The 23,141-nt window shown below is 33.9% G+C and overlaps 1 protein-coding gene across 2 annotated transcripts in view; it reads right to left on the reverse strand.

Annotated features, from left to right (window-relative positions):
• XPR1 (xenotropic and polytropic retrovirus receptor 1) overlaps positions 1 to 23,141 on the reverse strand; it is a 190,075-nt gene that overhangs the window by 12,054 nt on the left and 154,880 nt on the right. For both annotated transcript variants that reach the window (XM_057727866.1, XM_057727867.1), the window contains exon 12: positions 3,012 to 3,178. In XM_057727866.1, the coding sequence (XP_057583849.1) occupies positions 3,012 to 3,178 (167 nt within the window). The remainder of the gene's footprint in view (positions 1 to 3,011; positions 3,179 to 23,141) is intronic.

The following is a 23,141-nucleotide window of genomic DNA, read 5'->3' on the forward strand; positions in this document are numbered from 1 at the left end:
ACATTATTCAAAATGAAGTTTTACTGAATTTCAGTAATCATTTAACACACAAACTTCATTCCCATACTGTATACCAGGCTCTCTTCTAGACCCCAGAAATATAAACCAGATGAAATCCTTGATCTGACTGAGATTATATTCTAATATGTATGTAATACACTAATGACTCAACAGTTAATATCAGAAAATATTAGCAGATTTATTAACTCTGTTATTTGTACTTTTATTCCCAAATTGTCTTACCTTCCATTTGAAACAAGTTTTGCCTTGCTTTTTGAAGTCAGTAAATAAAATTAGGCTTGGATTCCACAAACATAGTTAAATTTAAGGAACGTTCCATTTTCACATGAGGAAGACAGTGCTCAACTAATTCTTTCAGGTACTAGTACCCAGTATTTGAGAGTCCAGTTTTTGCTACACAGAAGTCTTCAGTAAACAAACTGCCAATAGACCAGAACTACAATTCATGGATTTTCTCATTATTAATCTCTGGATATCTAGCTCTTTAAAAATGTGTATTTAAAGGTTATGACATCTTATGGGAATTAGAACTGCTATGTATTAAGCCATAGCAATTATTTTCTTTAAAAAAATTAACAAAAGAATACTAGTCATGTTAGAAGCCTATTAAACAAAAGAAATAGCAGCCCCCTTCTTGTCCCATTCTCTAGAGAGAAACATTTTCAAAATTTGTAGCTATTTCTTCTAGTATTTATCTTCCACCTTTCTAAATAATGTATATATATTGCTATATCTTGATTAATCAATTTTAGACATTACCCACTGCTTAACATGATTACTTTTATGAAGATTTTTAACACATTAACATACCTCCCTGTTCCCTCCCCCATCCATCCAATATAGCGATAATGTAATTTTTGGATAAATCCACATGCAGTGAACTCATTATTAAGCTTCTCAGTGAAGAGCTGCAATTTCATGTGTCTTTAAGAGCCAGTCAAGTGGATCCACAGTTGACTGATGTGGGAGCTGATGTTACCAAAAACTGAAGGTCTTTGGGGAGGAATACACTTAACTTGAGGTCAAGAGACACAGAAAAGTTAAGTTTTAATATGGAGATAACAAAAATGCTTCCTGGACCTGGGTATGGTGGTCAATATTATGCATTGTTAATGCCGATGAACAGATTTTAAGGTTCGTATAAGCTGTGTTCTTAATTTTTAAATGAAGTGCCACTGGACTCCACAAATAGCTTCTTCCCTTTTTAAGAAGAATAAATTTTACTACAATATTTGCCTTTTTAAAATTGAAAGGGATATGGTAATCCCCTAGGACTATTTTTCTTGTACATCTGTAAAAGCATAATGTACAAAAACATATACTTTATTTTCCAGCATCATGAAAATATGTAATAACAAAAAAAACTGAAAGATTCTGTTAACTGATTTTATTACATAGAAATCAGAAAGTTAGAACTATTTAAAAGGAGGAACAAATTAATATTTTATAAAGGTATACACAGTTCATCAAAGCAACCACTGTAATAAGAAATAAATGTATTTTCTCTCTCAGTAAGGCAAGAACACTACAAGCAGCAATATGGCACACACCTTTGGTGAACACGAAAAGCCATCTTGACTTGAATGCATGTCTGCTATCTGACTTGTGCTTACTATTACTTTTTTTAAATTTTCTTTTCAAATGAGGCTTATAAAGATATATCTAGTATCTTCACCGTGTATTCTAAATTTGCACATTGGGATTATTGCTACAGCTTATGTTAAAAAAAAAAATCACTGTTAGTAAACATCTCCTTTTCTGCCTTCAATTGTTTATACGAAGTTACCCTAATATACTATTCTTCGTATTCACTCTCCTATCATTTATTTTTAATCCTCACAATTGAAAACAGCCTTCCCTAATCTCCAATTAAATATTACACATTCACACATTTTCAAAGTGCAATTTTGGGGTACTTGGGACATTCTGACATAGTATAAAATATTAGTGACCCAATTTATACTCCCCTCCACATCACAGAGTTTTAGGATTGGGAAAGGATCAAGAAATAATCTAGTATAACACCCTACCTTATAGAAGAGAATACACTGTAATCTGGTTGCCTGAAGTTATACAGCTAGTTAGTAAGAAAGCTGGGATTAGAATTCACTTATAAGAATTCCTAGTTCATTGTTTAATTTCTTTCAATATCTGAGTAAAGATACTCTAGGTTTTTGACTTTTTAATTCAGCCTCTCTCATCCTTTGATTCATATATAGATAAGATGCTAAAATAATTTCCAAGTAATTATCCATATATTTTTGGATCAAATTGGAACTTTAAGAAAACTGGTTGAAATAAATGCAAGGAGAAGCCTTCTTGATGCATCCGAGCAAAGTCAGGCACTCCCCTTTCCTTTATGCTTTCCTAGCACTGCTCATTCAGTCAAGTATTTATTCATTCATTCCACAAACATTAAGTCCCTGTATGCCAGGGACTATGCTGGGTAGTGAGGGATATAGACACCTAAACAGGTAATTAAAATACGTGATAATTAGCATAATGGAAGTCTATATAGGTTAAGATGTGATTAGGACAAATGGCTAATTATGTTTGGAAAAATAAGAAAGGCTTCTTAGAGAAACTAAAAAAAAATGACTTAAAAAGAAGGAACAAGAGTTTGTAAGACAAACAAAGGGGAAAGGGGGCATTTGAGACAGAGGGAATTGCATGTTCAAGATAAATCATAAATGATAGTAAGTTGTTTATTCCTCTATTCTAGTCTTTATCACATTGTATTGCAATCTATTTACTTATCTGTTTAGAATATAGATTATGGCCACCTTGAGAACCAGAATTTTACTTTACTTTTATTTCCTATAGCACCTAGCATATAGTAAACATCTGATACATTTTTGCTGACTGAATGGATTAGTAGCTTTTGGTAATTATCTTCTCTATATTAGGTTGGGATTGGGTATATATTGTAATAAGTACACCTGAGGGTTTTTTTTTTTTGGTAAATAAACACAAGCACTCTTTTTACATACTTTTTGGGGGTATACAATCTCTTCCCTGAGGAAGGTGTTTTCTCCTGCATTCTTATCAAAAAGACCCCAGTCCATCTTCAGATCCCAGATGAGGGTATAACAGGAACTGATGATACAAAAGACGATCCACAGGTAAAAGAACACTACGGTGTCTGAGTGACCTCGTTCTGAAGAAAGAAAAGGGAAAGAGAAAATTACTAGATTCAAGTAAAATTCTTCACTAAATAAAGCTAATTAAAAAACAGGTTCTTTCTCGAGACCCATGAAGGAAATAAGATTTTAAAACAAATCTCCTTAGGAGGATCATTGTCTGACAAAAGTTAAATAATAAATCTGATTCTTCTGAAGTTCAAATAATTATCAAATGTTCATCAAATGCATAAAATCTGTACAAATGTGCATTTAGAGTTTGGAGGCTCTATGCTGAAAACAAAATTTTAAATAACTGTGATGGAGGTTTTGAATATTACAAAAGTTGTCATTTTAATTTTTGCCATCAGGTGGCAGCTTAGGGTCAAAGATGAAAAAAATTTATGAAACACCACTAACAAGGAATGTGTTGCATTTGCTTTAAGAAATTCTTGGATTGTTTTTACTTTAGAACAACATTTCCTTCATATTCTTACATCTTAATACTTATTGTGAAACCAATCAGATAATTTTAATTCTAGATAAAATGCCAGAAAGCAACAGATTGATGAGGAATGTATCCTTAAGATCAGATACAAAAGCAAATTTCTCTCAAATCACAAAGCAAAGAATGATATTTTTGCTTCTTTTGCATGTAGTTTAATGATACAAAGGCTGAATTTGACTTTATGCTGGGAACACTATACTGTAACTTTAGGCTTTAGGCTGAGAACACTATAATTACAGTGCTCTAAGTCAGAAGAAAAAATAATTTGCAAAGGTAGTTATACAACTTAGTCTTTTTTACTCTCCAGTGCTTTGTATATTCTCTATGAAATTGCTAAGTTTGAAAGTCATCGTGATGTTATTTGTGTTCTCTGGGTGTAGGATACAGGTATAGAACTGCTAGTAATGTGGCCCTCAATCATCAGGAAAAAAGGTGTCATCCTCCAAAAAAAGTTTAAATTTGGTTAGTTTCCCAAAGGCTTAGAAAGTAAAGGATGTGTCATGCAGTAACCATAATCCTTCTTATTAAAATAAACAAGAATTTCCTGGCAGTCCAGTGGTTAGGACTCTATGCTTTCACTACTGGGGCCCGCGTTCAATCTCTGGTTGGGGAACTAAGATCCCTCAAGCCATGTGGCATGACCAAACAAACAAGTGCTTATTAATCATTTTTAGATATTAAAATGTTAAGTACAGTATTATTCAAAGGCACCCTTTAGACATTTATAATCACGTAAGTTAAAACTGCCATTTGTTACTGATGATAAATTTGAGCTCAAATTAAATAAGCAAAGTACTATGAGAACATCAAGGAGAATGACACTGTTTCCAATAGTAGGAAATAAGAGGAAGCAGCATGTGAGTTATTTCTAGCAGGATAAATCATGTTGCAAAAGTCAGGCAGATGAGGCAAGGCTATTCAAGGCTAAAAGAAGATAATGAAAAGGCATGAGGGTGGGAAAGTGCGAGGTATTTCTGAGAAGCTGCAAGTAATCTAAGTCTAGTGTGGGTGAAACACAGAGGATGTGAGGGAGTGGGTATGATCTGAAATGGGGATGGAAAAGACGTCGTGGGTCTGACTGTGGAAACGCCTTGTTGGGCCTTAGGATTAGATCTGTGTTTCAGAAAAATAACAGGTTAGCAGGTTGCTTTCATCAGAATTACTTAGTTGGTTAAAAAAATACAGACATCCTGAGCTCCAGTATCGTGTTTGCATCAGTTTGTATCAGCTTTATGAATCGACTGTCAAATTTTCAAAAACTTTGTAAACTGGCTGTTAAACACAGTCATTATTAAAAATTAAATTACATAAACTTATAATTAGCTACATTAAAAACAAAGGTAATGAAAATTCAAATTCATCATTTCCTAATTATTTTACTAAATTCTAATACTATTTATTCTTTTAGGTTGTAAATGTTTTTTGTATCTATATAATGGAAATAGTATACATCTTTTCCCAACATTCCATGTTAATCATCTTAGTAGCTTGAAATTGGCTATGGTGGCAGTCCGTATTTATACCATGGAAATCAGCAAACACTGCCAATCAGTGGTCCCACCCCCACTCCCACCTGAGAGCTAGTTTTCAAACATATACCAGGACACCACTGTTCACCTTCCTCTCCTGGAAAGTCAGTGGTAGGGAACAGAAACAAAAGGTTTTAAAATGGTCCACAACTGAGTCTAATGAACAGTCAAGTTTGGATATAAATACATTTTCAAGTTTAAACCATTTTCACAAAAACTTTCCTTCATCAAAAGCAAACTGGGTTAATATTTATACTATAACATTGTGCCATATGAATTATCAATTTAAAAGGTCTAACAAAATATTTACTTATTATCTACGTTTAACTGGATGTGTTCTGACATACCTGTTCACTTCATTCTATACACAGATATAGAGTCTAGCTGAGTAGTATTGTTCAATAATTAGCATCATGGTTGCATTCAAAAAAATTCTGTAACTCATCTACTAAGGTTTGCAAACTATAAAGCAAATTAAGCAACATAATAAAATTCACTTGTATTTTCAAAACAAGATCAATACAGAGATAAAGACAAAAAAAGGAATTAATAATGAAACTAAAAGTAATGTGCTAATTTTGTTATTTCTTCTAGATTTTAAATACAAGTTCTATCCTTAGAATATAATTCTTAAAATGGGACAGTGGGCTAAACTGCCTTCCTCTAACCCCATATTATTTCTATGAAATTTCTATAAAACATACACAAGGACTTACTGACAGAAAAACAAACAAACAACACAAACAAATATTTTAACAGAATATTTTAGAATAAGTAATTCTTATCTTATGAATGTCTTCAAACAATGATTAACATGCACCTAGTCTATATATGCTACATTTTGGTCTTTTTAAAATTATTACCCTTACTTGATCTTTGCCATCTTCCAAACGAGAAGTGCTTCTCCCTGAAATCAACTGTCTTCATTGGTATTCAGGGGTTGTATCAGGAAGATATTATCACTTTAGGCAAGCAATTACATCTAATTCTCTGTTGGCTAACTCTGGTAGCCCACTTTTAGTAATGTTCAGAATCACAGAAAATCAACTCATTGGTATTCTACCCGAAGCTTCTATTACACACCTGCCATATTAGAAGTGTAATTAATACCAGACATATGTATGGTAACGGTATCTACTGAATCTAAAACAAATAAAATAAGCTTCTTAGAGTTTTGTATGCATTAGCCATCATACGAAGGACAAAGCAAAATAATATGTTGGGAAAAATGCTGAGAGAGAAACCAGAAAAATTACATATGGACATCACTGTGAGCCATATTTCAGGAAGGATATTTTAAATATGAAAAAAGTAGCACTGTGTGAAAAGAAAGTAAACAGTCTTCTTTCAACCAAAGCCTTTCTATCTGGTAATAGTTTACCAGTTTTTAATCTGAAATTAAATAAGGAAAAAAATAAAATAGACTGGGGACACTGTTTTCAAAGCCCAAACCTATATAGGTAAGCTGAGTTACAAACAAGTTTGGCATCTAGCAAATCCTAGTTCTATCTTCATAACCTAAAAAATCAAAGCATTGAATTATGACACTAACATGGTTCTCTGAAAATTAATTGATATAGATACTCCCACGATCTTTAACACATTTTAGTTAATATCTGAGGTCACATGTATTATATACCTCCTTAGGTGGTTATCAATTTATCCGAGGACAGGCAAGAAAGACATTATACTCCCATTTTACAGTTAAGGAAGCTGAAGTTCAGCGAGATAGTCAATAAGTGGAAAGAGAACTGGATTTGAAGTTAGAAGATCTGGATTTGAATCCAGACTCTGCCTCCTTCCAACTCTGTGATTATAGAAAACTCATTATCTTAAAATGATTGAGACAAAAATGGAAATCATTAGGCCTAAGGATAAATGAGGAAACTAGTTACAGGAATCTTTATCCAAGGAACTTTCTTTGTACTAGACAGCACTGTTTCCCTAAGTCCATCTCAACTTGAAAAAATAGTTCTATAAAATTATTAAGTAACATTAAAAATATTTCTAAGGTATGTGGAAAATAGAATTTAAAAACTATACGTTATTATTTCATATTGTATATAATATTATGTTTATAGAAACAGACAGCGGTAGCTATCCCTGATGAGGAAAGTAAGATTATTAAAGGGATTCATTTTTAACTTTATGTATTTATGTATTATTTAAATTTTATTTTTACAGTGATATATACATACCCATGCCTTACTTGTATAAGTAAACTAGAAGGAAGAAAGTAGGCTAAAGAAAACAGTTACTATCAGGGTGATGATATTTTATAAATGATTTAAACAAGTGTTTAATATTGCTATATTGTTTTTATAACAAAAAAGTACACAGGAAATTTATTCATTCAACAAATGTTTACTGAGTGCCTACTACCATAAGCTGTGTTACCTATTATATAGTTATAATACTTAAGATCAGCTGCAAAGAAAAATCTGTTTACTTCTACATTCAACAAACATATGCTGCATTTCTCCTAGGTGACTAGGTATATTTTAAAGAACAGAAATGTACTGAAGAATTATTAAGGGCTAAGTGTGAAAGAGGAGAGATGTAACATAAACAAAACCACAATGTGTAAGTGCAAACTGTGGATAGAGGAAGAATCAACAGGTTAGGTTTTCAGGAGAGGAAATAGCTGGGAAAGGCTTCCTGGAGCAGGTGCTACTTGAGCTGAGCCTTGAAAGTTAACAGTCTTGAGTTAACCAGGTTTGTGAGGCACAGACAGCCATATCAAAGAGTAGAAACTATTCATTCAACAAACAAATAAACACCTACTTACTATATGCCAGATATTAGTCTAGATACTAGGTACACAGTGGTGACCCTTTTTCACCAATGGGCAAAGTGAAAAGTGCCATGAAGAAAACAGAACACAGCAACATGATTGAGATCAGCAGAACTCCTTTAGACAGTGTTCAGGCAGAGAAGTTCTCTATGCAGATATCTGAGTAAGGGGAAGGAGCCAGCTACATGAAAAGCTGGAGGAAGAGTTACATATATAATGTTACATTTTATAGTAACCATATTTTAAAAGGTAAAAAGAAACAGGTAAAATTAATTTTAATAATATATTTTATTTAATCTAATATATCTAAAATGTTATTTTAATGTATAATTAATGTATATAAAGTCATTGTGGCTATCAGAATAGAGACAGTGAGGAAAGGCAGATACAGGAATGAGAAAAGGAAACAGAAACAGATTACACCAGATGGCTTACTGAGATAAGGAAAGTCTTTTTAGGGTGAGAGACTGTTGAGTGTATATATAGGATGAAGGGAAGGGGCCAGCAGCAATAAGGAGATTGAAGATTTATGAAAGAAAAGGGGTGAATGCCAGAGCAAGATCCCAAAAGAGATAGGAAAATGAGGTCACAGCACTAAGATGGGAAACCTTGCTCCTGAGTCTGGGAAAAATATGGTGAGAATGGATTTGGATTAAATAAGTATGTATATAGGTAGAAGATAGCTGAAGGAAAATGAGATTCCTGATAGGTTCAATTTTTTCAGGGTAGTAGGAAACAAAGGTAGTCTGTAAAAGTAAAGAGGGAAAGATTGAGTTGGAGGCCTTGAGAAAAGCAATGAGAGTTATAAAAATCCTTTCAAGTTAATATTTCTGAGGTGACAAAAATTTTAATAATAAAAGTTATTAGCAAAGGACAAAATAACACATATAAGTTTAGAAAGAAGGTAATCTCTCCTTCCTATGATATTCTTTTTATAAAACATTTTGTTTGTGTTCATATCATCTTTTATCATTACATAAACATACTTTTTCTCTCTTTCCTACAAGACTCTATCCTGTCTAGCATTTTAAAAAGAATTTTACTTTACAATGAAGTGAATTGTATATATATTTATATTTTCCATTAAATTGTAATGTCTCTTAGGGAAAGATCTCATGTCAGCATTTTTCTAGGGCCTATGTACTCCACTTCACACAGCAGGAACTCAATCAATTTATGCCAAATTGAATTGAGGGCAAGTGCTGTGTTGCACTCATTTTGAAACTTTCTCTACAATGCCTTACATTCCAACAAATATTTGGGGACGACAACGTGGTTTCTGGCAGCCTACACGTACAATGTGTCTCCAAAAACTTGTATATAGCTGAATATGAAAAAGACAAGTAACATGTACATGTTATATGAGGATTTTGTTTCCTGAGAACTAAAATTAAGAAAATAAAATCCCTTATTATATCTTCCTTGTCTTTTAGGCATAATATTTAATGACATTATTCCCAATATCTTAGACATTTTTCGTTTTTACTCTTTACAACAGAACACAGAAAATCTCTTCAAATCCAATGAGTGTTGGCACTGATGCTTAAAAGTTGCTGCTTTCAGCATGCCTAATGATTTCTATCTTTGCTTTAGCTGTATTACATTTGAGACATTTCTTTTTAATAATGAAATGTACTATCATATATAATTCCCACTCGTTTTAATAAAAATGTACAAAATACAACAAAATATTCAAATAATCATACAAATACACTAGTATTTGTGACAAAGAAGATGATGTTGCCAAAGCTGTCAGTTGGCAGCTAGTGCTACCATGTGAAAGCAGGAAACATTCTGAATTCAAAGGATAACTGAGGTGTGTGTCTGTATCTGCAAAGTCTTATAATACCCAAAATGTCCAGCTTTCAATTGAAAATCACTAGTCATACCAAGAATCAGGAGGATCTCAAACTGAATGAAAAAAGTCAATCAGTAGATGCCAAAAATGAGATGAGAGATACTGGAATTATTTGCTGAACATGCTTTTATGAACAATTATGAAATGCTTGAAACAATGAAAAAACAGAAAGTCTCAGCAAAGAAACAGAAGACATAAAGAAAAACCAAATGGAAATATTTGAACTGGAAAATATAATAACCAAAATAAAAAACTCAGTGAATGGTGTTAATAGCACAATACAGAAGACAGAGGAAATAGTCTGCAAACTGGAAAACAGGAGAATAGAAACTACCAAACCAAACAATGGAAAGAAAAAAGATTTAAAAAAAGAAAACGAAGAAAGAAAAGAGATTCAGGGACCTGTGAAATCATAAAAAATGATCAAACATTTGCATCAACAGAACCCAGAAGGAAAGAATAGGGAGGGGCTGAAAAAGTACTTAAAGAAATAATGGCGGACAACTCCTCAAATCTGGTAAGAGACATAATCTACAGATTCAAAAAGCTGAGCAAACCTCAAATAAAATAAACCTAAAGCCAAAACACATTAAAATTAAACTTCCCAAAACTAAAGACAAAGATAAAAACCTTGAAAGCAGCCAAGAAAAATCCAACACCTTAACAGTCAGGGTTAAAACAATTTGAGTGACAGCAGATTTCTCATCAGAAATCTTCTGGAGGCCAGAAGAAAGCACAAAATTTATCAAGAGCTGGGAAAAAAAGAACTGTAAACCCAGATTTTTATAGTCAATGTATACAAATTCTTATACTCAATATCCTTCAGGAAATGAAGGGGAAACCAAGACATTCTCATATAAATGAAAACTAAACAGAATATATTAGCATATCTACCCTAAAAGAGTTGTTGAATTCTCTAAACAGAAAGAAAATAATAAAAGAAGGAACCTTAGAACTTCGAGATGGAAGAAAGAACCCAGTAAGCAAAAATATGGGTAAATTTAATAGGCTTAATTTTCCTCTTGAATTTTCCAAAGTGTGCTTGACAGCTGATGCAAAAATTATAACACTGTATGATATGGTCCTAAATGTATGGAGGGAATATCTAAGATCATTACATTATAAATGGGGGAGGGTAAAGAGATATAAAGGGAGGTAAGGTTTCTGTAATTTACTCAAACTGGTAAAATGATGATTCTAGGACACTGTGATAAGTTATGTATATGTAATGTAATACTGAGAACTACTAAAAAATCTATACAAAGAGAGACATTCAAAAATGTTATAGATAAATCAAAATGGAACTTTAAACATATTCAAGTAAATACAGAGAAATAAAAAGCAGAGCAAAAAACCAAAAAAGAAAATGGCAAACAATTTAAGTTCTAACATATCAATAATTACATTAAATGTCAATGGTGTAAATACATCAATTAAAAGATTGGCAGAGGGGGTTAAAACTTATGACCTAATTACATTCTGTCCACAAGGACTCACTTCAAATATAATAATATAGCTAAGTTGAAAGTAAAAGTATGAAAAGATATGCATCATGTAAACATTAATCAAAGGAAAGCAGGGTGGCTATTTTACTATCAAATAAAGTACATTTCAGAGCAAAGAAAATTAGTGGAAATAGACAGGGCCATTATATAAGCATAACAGAGCCAATCCAACAAGAAGATGTACCAATCCTCACTGTGTCTACATCAAACAACCAGAGCAGCAAAACACGTGAAGCAAAAACTGAAAGAATTGAAAGGAAAAATAGATAAATCCACAATTATAGTTAGAGATTTCAGCTGTCCTCCCAAACAACTAACAGAACAAGTAGACAGAAAGTAAGCAAGGATATAGACTTCAACAACATCATTAACTAACAGGATCTCATAAACACTCCACCCTACACCAGCAGAACATACATTCTTTTCAAATGCCCAATGAACATACAGCAAGATAGGCCATAAAAATCAGTAACAGAAAAATCTTTGGACTTCCTAGGTGGCGCAGTGGTTAAGAATCCACCTGCCAATGCAGGGAACACTGGTTCAAGCCCTGCTCTGGGAAGATTCCACATGCCGTGGAGCAACTATGCCCGTGTGCCGCAACTATTGAGCCTGTGTGCCGCACCTATTGAAGCCCATTCATCTAGAGCCCATGCTCTACAACAAAAGAAGCCACTACAAATAGCCCTCGCACCACAATGAAGAGTAGCCCCCGCTCGCAGCAACTAGAGAAAGCCCGTGTCCAGCAACGAAGACCCAACGCAGCCAATAAATAAATAAATAAATAAATAAATTCATTAAAAAAAAGAAAAATCAGTAACAGAAAAATCTTCAAACACTTGGAAACTAAACAACACACTGCTAAATAATTCATGAATCAAAGACAAAGTCTCAAGGGAATATTTAAAGAATACATTGAACTAAATGAAAATGAAAATATATCAAAATTTGTGGGACATGGCTAAAGCAGTGCTGAGAGGAAAAGGCACAGCCTTATGCACATGATTACATATACAACTGCATACATTAGAAAAAGAGAAAAAGTGTCAAATCAATAATCTAAGAACCCACCTCAAGAACCTAGAAAAGCAAAATAAACACAAAGCAAGCAGAAGGAAGGAAATAATCAAGATAAACACAGAAATCAATGAAATTGAAATGAAAAACAGAGAAAAAAAATCATTGAAACAAAAAGCTGATTTCTTGAAAAGATCAATAAAATGACAAACCTCTAGCAGAGCTGACAAAGAAAAGAGAGAAGACACAAATTTACCAATGTCAGGAATGAAACGGAATTATCACTACCAACTCTAAAGACATCAAAACGATAATAAAGGGAATACTATCTTTAACTCTACACCCATAAATTTTGACAACTTAGATGACACGAGGCAAATTCCTCAAAAAACAAAGACTATTACAACTCATCCAATATGAAATATATAACTTGAATAGTCTTATAATTAATAAGGAAATTGTATTTAAAAATAATCCAAAAATACATCTTCAAGCCCAGATGGCTGCACTGGAGAATTCTACCAAACTTTTAAAGAATAAATCTTCCACAAATTAGAAGAAACAAAACCTCCCAATTTATTTTACGAGATTAGTTTTACACCTATGCCAAAACCAGAGACAGTACACAAAAAGTAGAGACCAATATCCCCTGTGAACACAGACACAGAAATCCTTAACAAGATATTAGCAAATAGAATTCAGCAACATATAAGAAGAATTATACACCAAGACCAAGTGGGGTTTATTCCAGAGATGCTATGCTGTTTCAGTATTCAAAAATCAATAATGTAATTCACCATTTTAATGGGTTAAATCCAAAGCGGGAAATGACAGGATCACATCAAAAGATCTAGGTAAAGCATTTGAAAAAAATCCAGCACCCATTCATGATTTAAAAAAATCTTCTCAGAAAAACAGGAACAGAGGGAAACTTCCTCAACTTTATAAAGCTTCCTCAACAAAAACCCTACATTATTAGCTAAGGAAATTTCATTATACTTAAGGTAAAAAACTGAAAGCTTCCCCTCCCAAGATTAGAAACAAGGCAAGGATATCTACTCTTACCATTCTTACTCAATATAATACTGGAAGCTCAAGCCAGTGCAATAAGGTAAAGAAAAAAAAAAAAGAAAAAAATGAAAAGCAAAAGGCATAGAGATTGGAAAGGAAGAAATAAACCATCCCTTTTTGCAGATGACATTATTGCCTATGTGGATAATCCCAAGGAAGATATATTGGGATTATCCAATGCTATATACCTGAAACACTATAACTCAACTATACTTCAATAAAAATAAAAATTGAAAAAAAAGATATGTTGTGTTCATCTATGTATGCCTAGCATCTAGCACAGCCTGACACACTGTAGGTGTTTTGTAAATGTTTGTAGAATAAAATAGATGTGAGAGATGTAATGAAGAAGGCAATTCAATTATTAAATTTTATTTATATTCAATTTATCATCTGTATAGATCCTTATTTACTGGCTCTTCAATAACAAAATAATCTCTTCAGTGGTTTTACTAAAGATTGACTTCTGCCTTTACTTACTCCTTCAGTTATATAACTAAATAATAATATTTCTGGAATGGATAAAATTATGTGTTTTTGCCTCCTCTCCTGCAGAGACACAGTTTCATTTTTTTAACTAAATGAGATGCAACTGACCATAACTACTTTACACGGAAATATAAGGATCCTGAAAGTTTCTGACACTGTCTCAAGTGTTGACTTCAAGAAGCTGTAAAAAAAAGCTTCAAGTACTAAATTCATATGGGCAGGAACTTTTCTCTTAGTTAAACTGAAAAAAATTAAGCCACAGACACAAGCTAAAATTATAGCCGATTAAAAATGGAAACAAGGTTGTATAAGATTTAAGTAGGCATAAGAGCAGTATACAGTAATGAGTTGAATAAAAATATAGATGAAAAATATAGATATATTAGAAAAAAATGATAATACAGATTCTATATTATGATTAATTAACAGACCTAAGAAGGAAGGGAGAGTATAATAGGAGATATGCATAGAGAAAGATGGAATGCCAAAATCTCTTCCACCATTTTCCATACAACCTGCCAATACTCTAAACTAGTATAACATATCAGATCTAAAAAAGCCATCTGAAACAATTCTTAATCTCACAAGTCCAAAACTTTTTATAGAAACCTTCATTTGATGCCATTTCTTTCAAATTGGGTATTAGAAATAGAGTAAAACCTAAATAATCCCAAACTTTACCGTACTTCTGAAACATCTATTCAAATATTTAATCTAGGAATCATCTCATTAATCACAGTATCAATTCACTTTGAGATTCAATTAAAAATAACAAAACGATGGGACTTCCTTGGTGGCGCAGTGGCTTAGAATCCACCAAGCCCTGGTCCAGGAAGATCCCACATGCCATGGAACAACTAAGCCTGTGTGTCATAACTACTGAGCTTGTGCTCTAGAGCCCTCAAGCCACAACCACTGAGCCTGTGTGCCACAACTACTGAAGCCCGCATGCCTAGAGCCTGTGCTTCACAACAAGAGAAGCCACCGGAATGAGAAGCCCGTGCACTGCAACAAAGAGTAGCCCCTGCTTGCCGCAACTACAGAAAGCCTGCGCACAGCAACGAAGACCCAGTGCAGCCAATAAAAAACAAACAAACAAATAAACAAAACAAAAAAACAACCCTTAGGATGGGAGAAAACATTTGCAAACGAAGCAACTGACAAGGGATTAATCTCCAAAATATACAAACGGCTCATGAAGCTCAATATCAAAAAAAACCAAACAACCCAATCAAAAGATGGGCAGAAGATCTAAACAGACATTTCTCCAAAGAAGACATACACATGGCCAAAAAGCACACAAATAGATGCTCAACATCACAAATTACTAGAGAAACGCAAAGCAAAACTACAAGGAGGTACCACCTCCCACTGGCCAGAATGGCCATCATCAAAAAATCTACAAACAATAAATGCTGGAGAGGGTGTGGAGAAAAGGGAGCCCTCCCACACTGTTGGTGGGAATGTAAACTGGCACAGCCACTATGGAGAACAGCATGGAGGTTCCTTGCAAAACTAAAAACAGTTACCATATGATCCAGCAATCCTACTCCTGGGCATATATCCAGAGAAAACTATACTTCGAAAAGCTACATGCACTCCAATGTTCATTGCAGCACTATTTACAATAGCCAGGACACGGAAGCAATCTAAATGTCAATTGACAGAGGAATGGATAAAGATGTGGTACATGAATACAATGGAATGTCACTCAGCCATAGAAAAGAATGAAATAATGACATCTGCAGCAACAAGGATGGACCCAGAGATCATCATACTGAGTGAAGTAAGTGACAGAGAAAGACAAATATATGATATTGCTTGTATGTGGAATCTCAAAAGAAAGGGTACAAATGAACTTACCGACAAAACAGAAATAGAGTTACAGATGTAGAAAACAAACTTATGGTCTATTAATGTTTACTTAAGTGTGGTCAATGAATCACCTTTAGTAGAAGCACCATAAGGTGCATGATAAAAATGTATAAACTTCTAGATCATCACCCTAATCCTAGTGAATTAGACTGAAGGTGGGCCCAATATTATGCATTTTAAAGTAATAATCCATGGTGATTCACCCATATACCAAAGTTTGAGGGTCTCAGCATTACATCATGCTGCCTTGTTGGAAATGACTTTCTAGAGTAGAAAAAGGAATGTATTCAGAGACTGAGAATTATGGTTTTGCTACTTACTGCCATATGACCCAGGGCAGGGAATTTAACCTTCCTGGTATATTAAAACAATAATAACATCTACTTTCAGGGTTAATATCAGGTTCAAAACGAAATAATGTGTGCCAAGATGCTACATATGGGCAAATAGCTCTATTAGAAAAACAGAATATAAAGAGCTGAAGGAGGCTTAGAAAGATAGTCTAGGCTAACTCCCTTTTAATTTTTTTAATGAAAATAACTATTTGCCTATTTATAAAAGAAGTGTACACTCACCACAAAAAATTCATAAAAGGGCAAACAGAGCAATGGACAATCATATTACCTATAAATATCATTTAAATTTTTAATATTCTTAGTTTCTTTTCATTTTCTTATATAATAATTATAATCAGAAGAATGTTAAATAATAGTGATGATTGCAGACATCCTCATGTTAGTCCAGATTTTAATGACAATGTCTCTAATATTTCACCCTTAGTTATGATTCTAGTTGTTGGTCTGGGATGTTGATCGATGGATTGTGTGTGTGTGTGTGTGTGTGTGTGTGTGTGTGTACATATATATCTATATATGAGTGTATATATTGATACTATATATATATATACACACACATAGTACTTGCTATATTTAAGAAGTATCCTTATGTACATTTTTAATTAATGAATGTCTCTGGCATCTACTTAAATGCTCAATCCCATGGCTTTTCTCCTTCAGTCTAGTGATATGGTAAAATATTCCTAACTTATTTTAGTCATGGTAACTCCAAAGCCCACATTCTTTCTCTCAACATGAAATAGTGCCTTTCATTAAGATGGTGCTTTTAAAATTCTTACTGGCAAAGGATTTGATTAAATTGAGCAGAGAGATGGATCTGGCTTTCTAGGTAAAGACATTCCACCTTCTGCAATAGAAGGTTAAATGAAGGATAAATTTTAAACATTGATTTCAAATATAAAATTTTTTTTTTTAGTTGAGGAAGGAAACGTAGTCATATATCCATAACTGAGAAGGAAAAGGAATATTATACAACGGAGCCTAGACTTTCAGTTCATCTTTCTTCAGTGATTCAGTCTCTTCTACACCAGCTATGAAACGTTGTGTAAGCGTCAATATTCCACTTTGGTAGATGTTCATTTCTTTTGAGAAGACTTCCTGATAAGGTTAAAATAGCTGCAAGCAATACATTTATGCTTTTAAAAGAAATATGCTCTAGGGTATTATTCAGAGGCAACCAAAAGGTATTTACAGAGAGCCCTGAGAATTTCACATGAGGAAATAAATGCAATACATCAATGTTATATTTAAGCAGTAGGTAGATGCTTTATTTTCCCTCCTATTAAGTAGCAGCACTATTTTTTTTTTAATATGTGAAGAAAATACTGCTTTTAATTTAAGAAAAAATTCACTCTAAACATTTCCATGAAAACCACATCTTATACCTCATTCAAAATACCACCAACAAAACTAAGTATTAGGTCACTGGTCTGTCTTTCCATATTTTGCTCGCTACATTCTAGGAAGCATGCTGGAATGTTTATTAACAATATATATTAAGGAAATAGCCAGTCAGCTTTAATAAATACCTAATTACCTCTGGTATTTCTTAGGAAGTGAATTTCATGACCCTAACAAAGAATAAAACTCTAAGCAAATTATTCACGTCAAACCATTCTCCCATCACTTGCAATAACATTAATATGTTAGTGTTTGTTTCCTTTCGATTCACTAAAGACTTTCACTATTCTGGCAGAGAGAAATTATTTATATAGTTGAGCTCCACACTGCTCTCACTAATAAAAGCGTGTGCCTGTTAATGTGAAATAGCTAGTTCCGGGCAATGTCTTCGGTTTTCCACAAATGTGGCCATTAGGACAAAAGGATCACAAAGTGGGCCTAGCCACACAAAAGTACAGTTTAAATTATTCTCTTCCAATGTACCTTTGTGCTTTTCCAAACACAAATTTATTTGGCACTTACACGGAGAGCACACTACCCTATCTGATCTTCCTTTGTTTACCACGAGTTTAACATTTTACCTTTGGGAAGAGCTCAGGTCATTCATTACATAACATTAGAAGGCAGTATGGTAGAGTAAAAATAATCACAAGACCTGGTGTGAATTCTAGCTTTATCACCTAATTGCTACTTGACTTAGGAGCTATATTGTTTGTATTCAGATTCATAACCTAGGTTCTACCACTTCGTAGCTGTAGGACTTTGGCAAGTAACTTAACCTCTGTTTTCAACTTCCTCACCTAAAATGACGATCAAGTGATTACCTCCAACAAAGACTCTCTTTTTCTTTTTTTCTTTTCTTTTTTTTTGACCACACAGAATTTATTCCAGCAAAGAGAAGCAGCCATATCCTCATTTTAGAGCTACTTGTAGTTGCAGTTCTAGAGGTAACACTGGTGTCCGGCATTAGTGTTGGGCATACAAGCTGTGATATCTTCACTGCCTGTTGGGGATTCTGTAAGCTACCCAACATCCTTTAAATAAACCTTCTTTCTTGAAACCATAAACAAGACTAAAAGGCAACCCTCAGAATGGGAAAAAATAATTGCCTATGGAACAACGGACAAAGGATTAACCTTCAAAATATACAAGCAGCTCATGAAGCTTAATACCAAAAAAGCAAATAACCCAATCCACAAATGGGCAGAAGACCTAAATAGACATTTCTCCAAAGAAGACATACAGATGGCCAACAAACACATGAAAAGATGCTCAACATCACTAATCATTAGAGAAATGCAAGTCAAAGCCACAATGAGGGATCACCTCACACCAATCAGAATGGCCATCATCACAAAGTCTGGAAACCACAAATGTTGGAGAGGGTGTGGAGAAAAGGGAACTCTCCTGCACTGTTGGTGGGACTGTAAGTTGGTACAGCCACTATGGAAAACAATTTGGAGGTTCCTTAAAAAACTACAAATAGAACTACCATATGATCCAGTAATCCCACTTCTGGGCATATACCCAAAGAAAACCATAATCCCAAAAGAAACTTGTACCATGATGTTTATTGCAGCACTATTTACAATAGCCAGGACATGGAAGCAACCTAAATGCCCATCAACAAATGAATGGATACAGAAGATGTGGCATATATATACAATGGAATATTACTCAGCTATAAAAAGGGATGAGATGGAGCTATATGTAATGAGGTGGATAGAGCTACAGTCTGTCATACAGAGTGAAGTAAGTCAGAAAGAGAAAGACAAATATTGTATGCTAACTCACATATACGGAATCTAAAAATGGTACTGATGAACTCAGTGACAAGACAAGAACAAGGATGCAGATACAGAGAATGGACTGGAGAACTCGAGGTTTGGGAGGGGGCGAGGGGTGAAGGGGAAGCTGAGACGAACCGAAAGAGTAGCACAGACATATATATACTACCAACTGTAAAATATATAGTCAGTGGGAAGTTGTTGTATAACAAAGGGAATCCAACTTGAGGATGGAAGATGCCTTAGAGGACTGGGGCGGGGAGGGTGGGGGGGACTTGAGGCGGGGGGAGTCAAGGAAGGGAGGGAATATGGGGATATGTGTATAAAAACAGATGATTGAACTTGCTGTACCCCCCCAAAAATAATAAATAAATAAAAAAATTAAAAAAACAAAAACAAAACAAAACAAAAAAACCTTCTTTCGTAAAATAACCAGAGGGTTTATGCTGGTTGTCATATGAATCTTGGGCGTAGGGGGTTATTGGAAGGCAAAAACCCCGTAGTTTTAGAAATCCATCTTGGAGATTGAGGACTTGGAGTTTCTCTCTCCTTTCAGAAAGTGCCATTTAGTACATGTGTATTTCCATAGCAAGTGAATACTGGAGAATAATAATGGCAAGGCCCAAAGTATGGTAGCCATTCTCTAAAATGGCATCCAATGGTCCTTGCCCCCTGGTATTCACACCTGTGGGTAATTCCCTCCCACCTTATTCCAGGGTCGGTCTGTAACACCTAGCAGAAGTGATGGATGGACAAAGACCCTCCTTGACTGAACTCTAGTCAGGCTCCTCTAAGTTTTCTAGACCTCAAACTCAGTGTCCATCCTTGTCAAGCATGCATCACCCAGCTGTAGCAAGAATCTTGCTAAGTCAGTTTAGAAAGAACCCTTTACCCTCAGTATCTCATCAAATTCCCCATCCTCCACCTTTGGCATCTAACCACTCTGGTTTGATTTCAGCAAAAATCCTGTCAAGTCAGTTCAGCCAGAATCCTCCCTTATCCTTGATGTTTCTTTTTAGCAATTTTCCGCTCATTGACCACCACTCTGCTCCTCAGCTATAAATCCCCACTTTGTCCATTCTATATTCAGAATTGAGCCCAGTTCTGTACTGAAATCTCTTTTCCTCTACTGCAAGTTACTGAATAAAATTTGCTTTTACCACTTTAACTATCATTCAGCTCTGATTCTAACACCTCATAAGGTTGCTGTGAAGACTGAGTTAATACATGTTAAATACTTAAAATAATGTTAGCCCATAGAAGTAAAAATAATTATTAGCTTTAAATAATATCATTACTCTTCATCTACTATTTGCAGGTGCTTTGTGTCACCTCTGACCAGCCACTGTATAATATTCCATGTACCATAATTCATTAAATTATTCTACGGCTGGACATTTATAAGATTACTTTTGTTTTTTACTATATAATGCTGTGAACATACATTCATTTTTACCCACTTCTCTAATCACTTCCTTAGGAAAAAGTTATGGAAAGGGAGTTACTAGGTCAAAAGGTATGAATGATTTTTATACTCTTGATAGAATTACCAAATCGCCTACCAATTTACACTCAATTAACAGAATGAGTGTTCATCTCTCTACATCCTTGCCAGCAATGTGTATCATCACTTCTTTGATTAAATATGATTTTAATTTGTATTTATTTTGCTATTAGTGAAGTAGAACATTTTCTATATGTTTATTAGCCATGTTTATTTATTCTGCAAAATTATGTTTATATCCTTTTCCAATTAAAAAAAATCAGTTAAAATTGATTTGTTTTGTGGTGACTAGATTACAGTTAAAAAATATCCACTCCCTTCCTCCATGACTCTTACTTACTCCATTGATGTTGGGTTTAATAATTTGCTTTGGCTGTTCAGGATGGGCAGACTTCCTTTAGGCCCTGCTATATTACTTGCTTTGGCCAGCGGGAGGTTAGCAGATGTGAGACAATCACAGACTAAAATGTATTTGTGCAATAGGAATTGTTTCTGTTAGTACCACATGAAGAGTTTTTCCTTGGATAACTGCTGTCCCTTCGGCTGAGGCTCCAAAATGAACAAACTTGTAACAAACTTAAACTGAACCTTCAGGGCAGAGCCAAAAAAGCAATGGGAACAGTGGCCTGAAGGTGTGCTATCCAGCTAAGCCCAACCTAGTTCCACCAATTCTCAGCTGACCCACAGATATAAAGAAGAATAAACACACATATATAAAGGAGAATATATAAAGGAGAATAAATTACTGCTGTTGTAAGTGGCTGAGTTTTGGGGTGGTTTATTATGTAGCAATATCTGATTAGTACACTTATTGTATTATACTATGAAACTAAAGGAAGAGATTCATGAATGATCTACTACTTATATTCCCTAGAGTAACATATACTTAGCAGGAATTTAAGGCCTTATCATTTGCTTGCCTGCTCATTTTTTCTCTTTTCTTTTCTTTTTGCTGAAAATACCCAGACACTATAACTTTTCTTGATGTTTATACTTTTCACCAATAATAGTCTCATGTAAAATTATACATAATATAAAACAGTACATAAATTAAAACGAAAACCTTTATTTGCAAGTAATTGCCTTTAAATTCTTTTTCAATTAGACAAATTGCTTCGTAAGTTGAATACATAAATAATTCTGACCTTGTTCTTTTAAACATCACAGATTCTCCACCAATACCTAAACAATAATAGAGATTGTTTTTAAATTTAAAATTTTTGTGCATGAGTGTTTCAAAAAGCAACAAAATTTACATGGAAATGCTAACGAATTATGTCTATTAGTTATAAGACCAACTAAGAAAACAAAGGTGATTAGAGAAAAGAGAACAAAAAAAGCATCAGGGTATAAGGATAAGTGTTTTATTTTTAAAAGCTTTTTCTTTTATATGATAAAGATGATACAAAAATATAGTGTATACAAAGCTATAATTAATATCTTAAAAGCAACTTAAGGTGAAAAATAAATGGCATTGTTAGTGTAATATCTATAAAATCATTTGAAATTGGCACAATGCCAAGTAGCTAAAAGTTACTCAAGAAATATTGTTAAAGTCAATTTAATAATCAGAAAGAAACAATACCTCACATTTGATTTTACAGCATCAGCAGGATTTAAGCCAATACCGACAAATGGTGAATCCTAAAATAATCTATATTTGTCTGCATTATTACCTAGGCTAGAGAAATTAAAGTGAAATGTATCAAATTTCAAAAGGGTTAAAGATTTGAGCTACTTTGAATAGTAAGTCCAAAATGAAAGCACTTATTCAAAGCACAATTGTTTTAAAAAATTTTGTGTATGTCTTTAAAAAGTTAATGGAACAAAAGTTTCCCTAGAGATTCTTTTTTTTTTAATTAGCATTTCTATTATAGTATAACAAGACTAAAATTTGGAAATTCTGGCATAGCAGCCTATTACTCACAGTAGAAACAGGGTAACAACCTGGTCATACCCCCAGAGAGGAAGCACTTCAGGACTATGTGTGCTCACCCAAAACAATGAAATGACTATTTGCACTGAAAGCACTAAACTACTGCTGAGGAATCCTCATTAGGGGGCACAGCACCCCTTACAGAATGTTAAACAAGAAGGGATCTAGAAGCTATAAGAGATCTGGGCACTGGAAAACAACCAAGCAAAGAAATACAAATGAACTCGGCTTTTAAGTGAGTAGACAATATCTCTTTTTTTCCAAGTATTTTAAAATGTCTAAAAGTAAATGCTAACAAATGCTAACAAAGAAGTCTAAAGTAAAACATGAAGTATCTTTAAAAGAAGGTTTTTTTTTCTATGTATTCAGAG

The sequence above is a fragment of the Hippopotamus amphibius genome, chromosome 3 (genome assembly GCF_030028045.1).
Source record: "Hippopotamus amphibius kiboko isolate mHipAmp2 chromosome 3, mHipAmp2.hap2, whole genome shotgun sequence".
In the NCBI taxonomy this organism is placed as follows: domain Eukaryota; kingdom Metazoa; phylum Chordata; class Mammalia; order Artiodactyla; family Hippopotamidae; genus Hippopotamus; species Hippopotamus amphibius.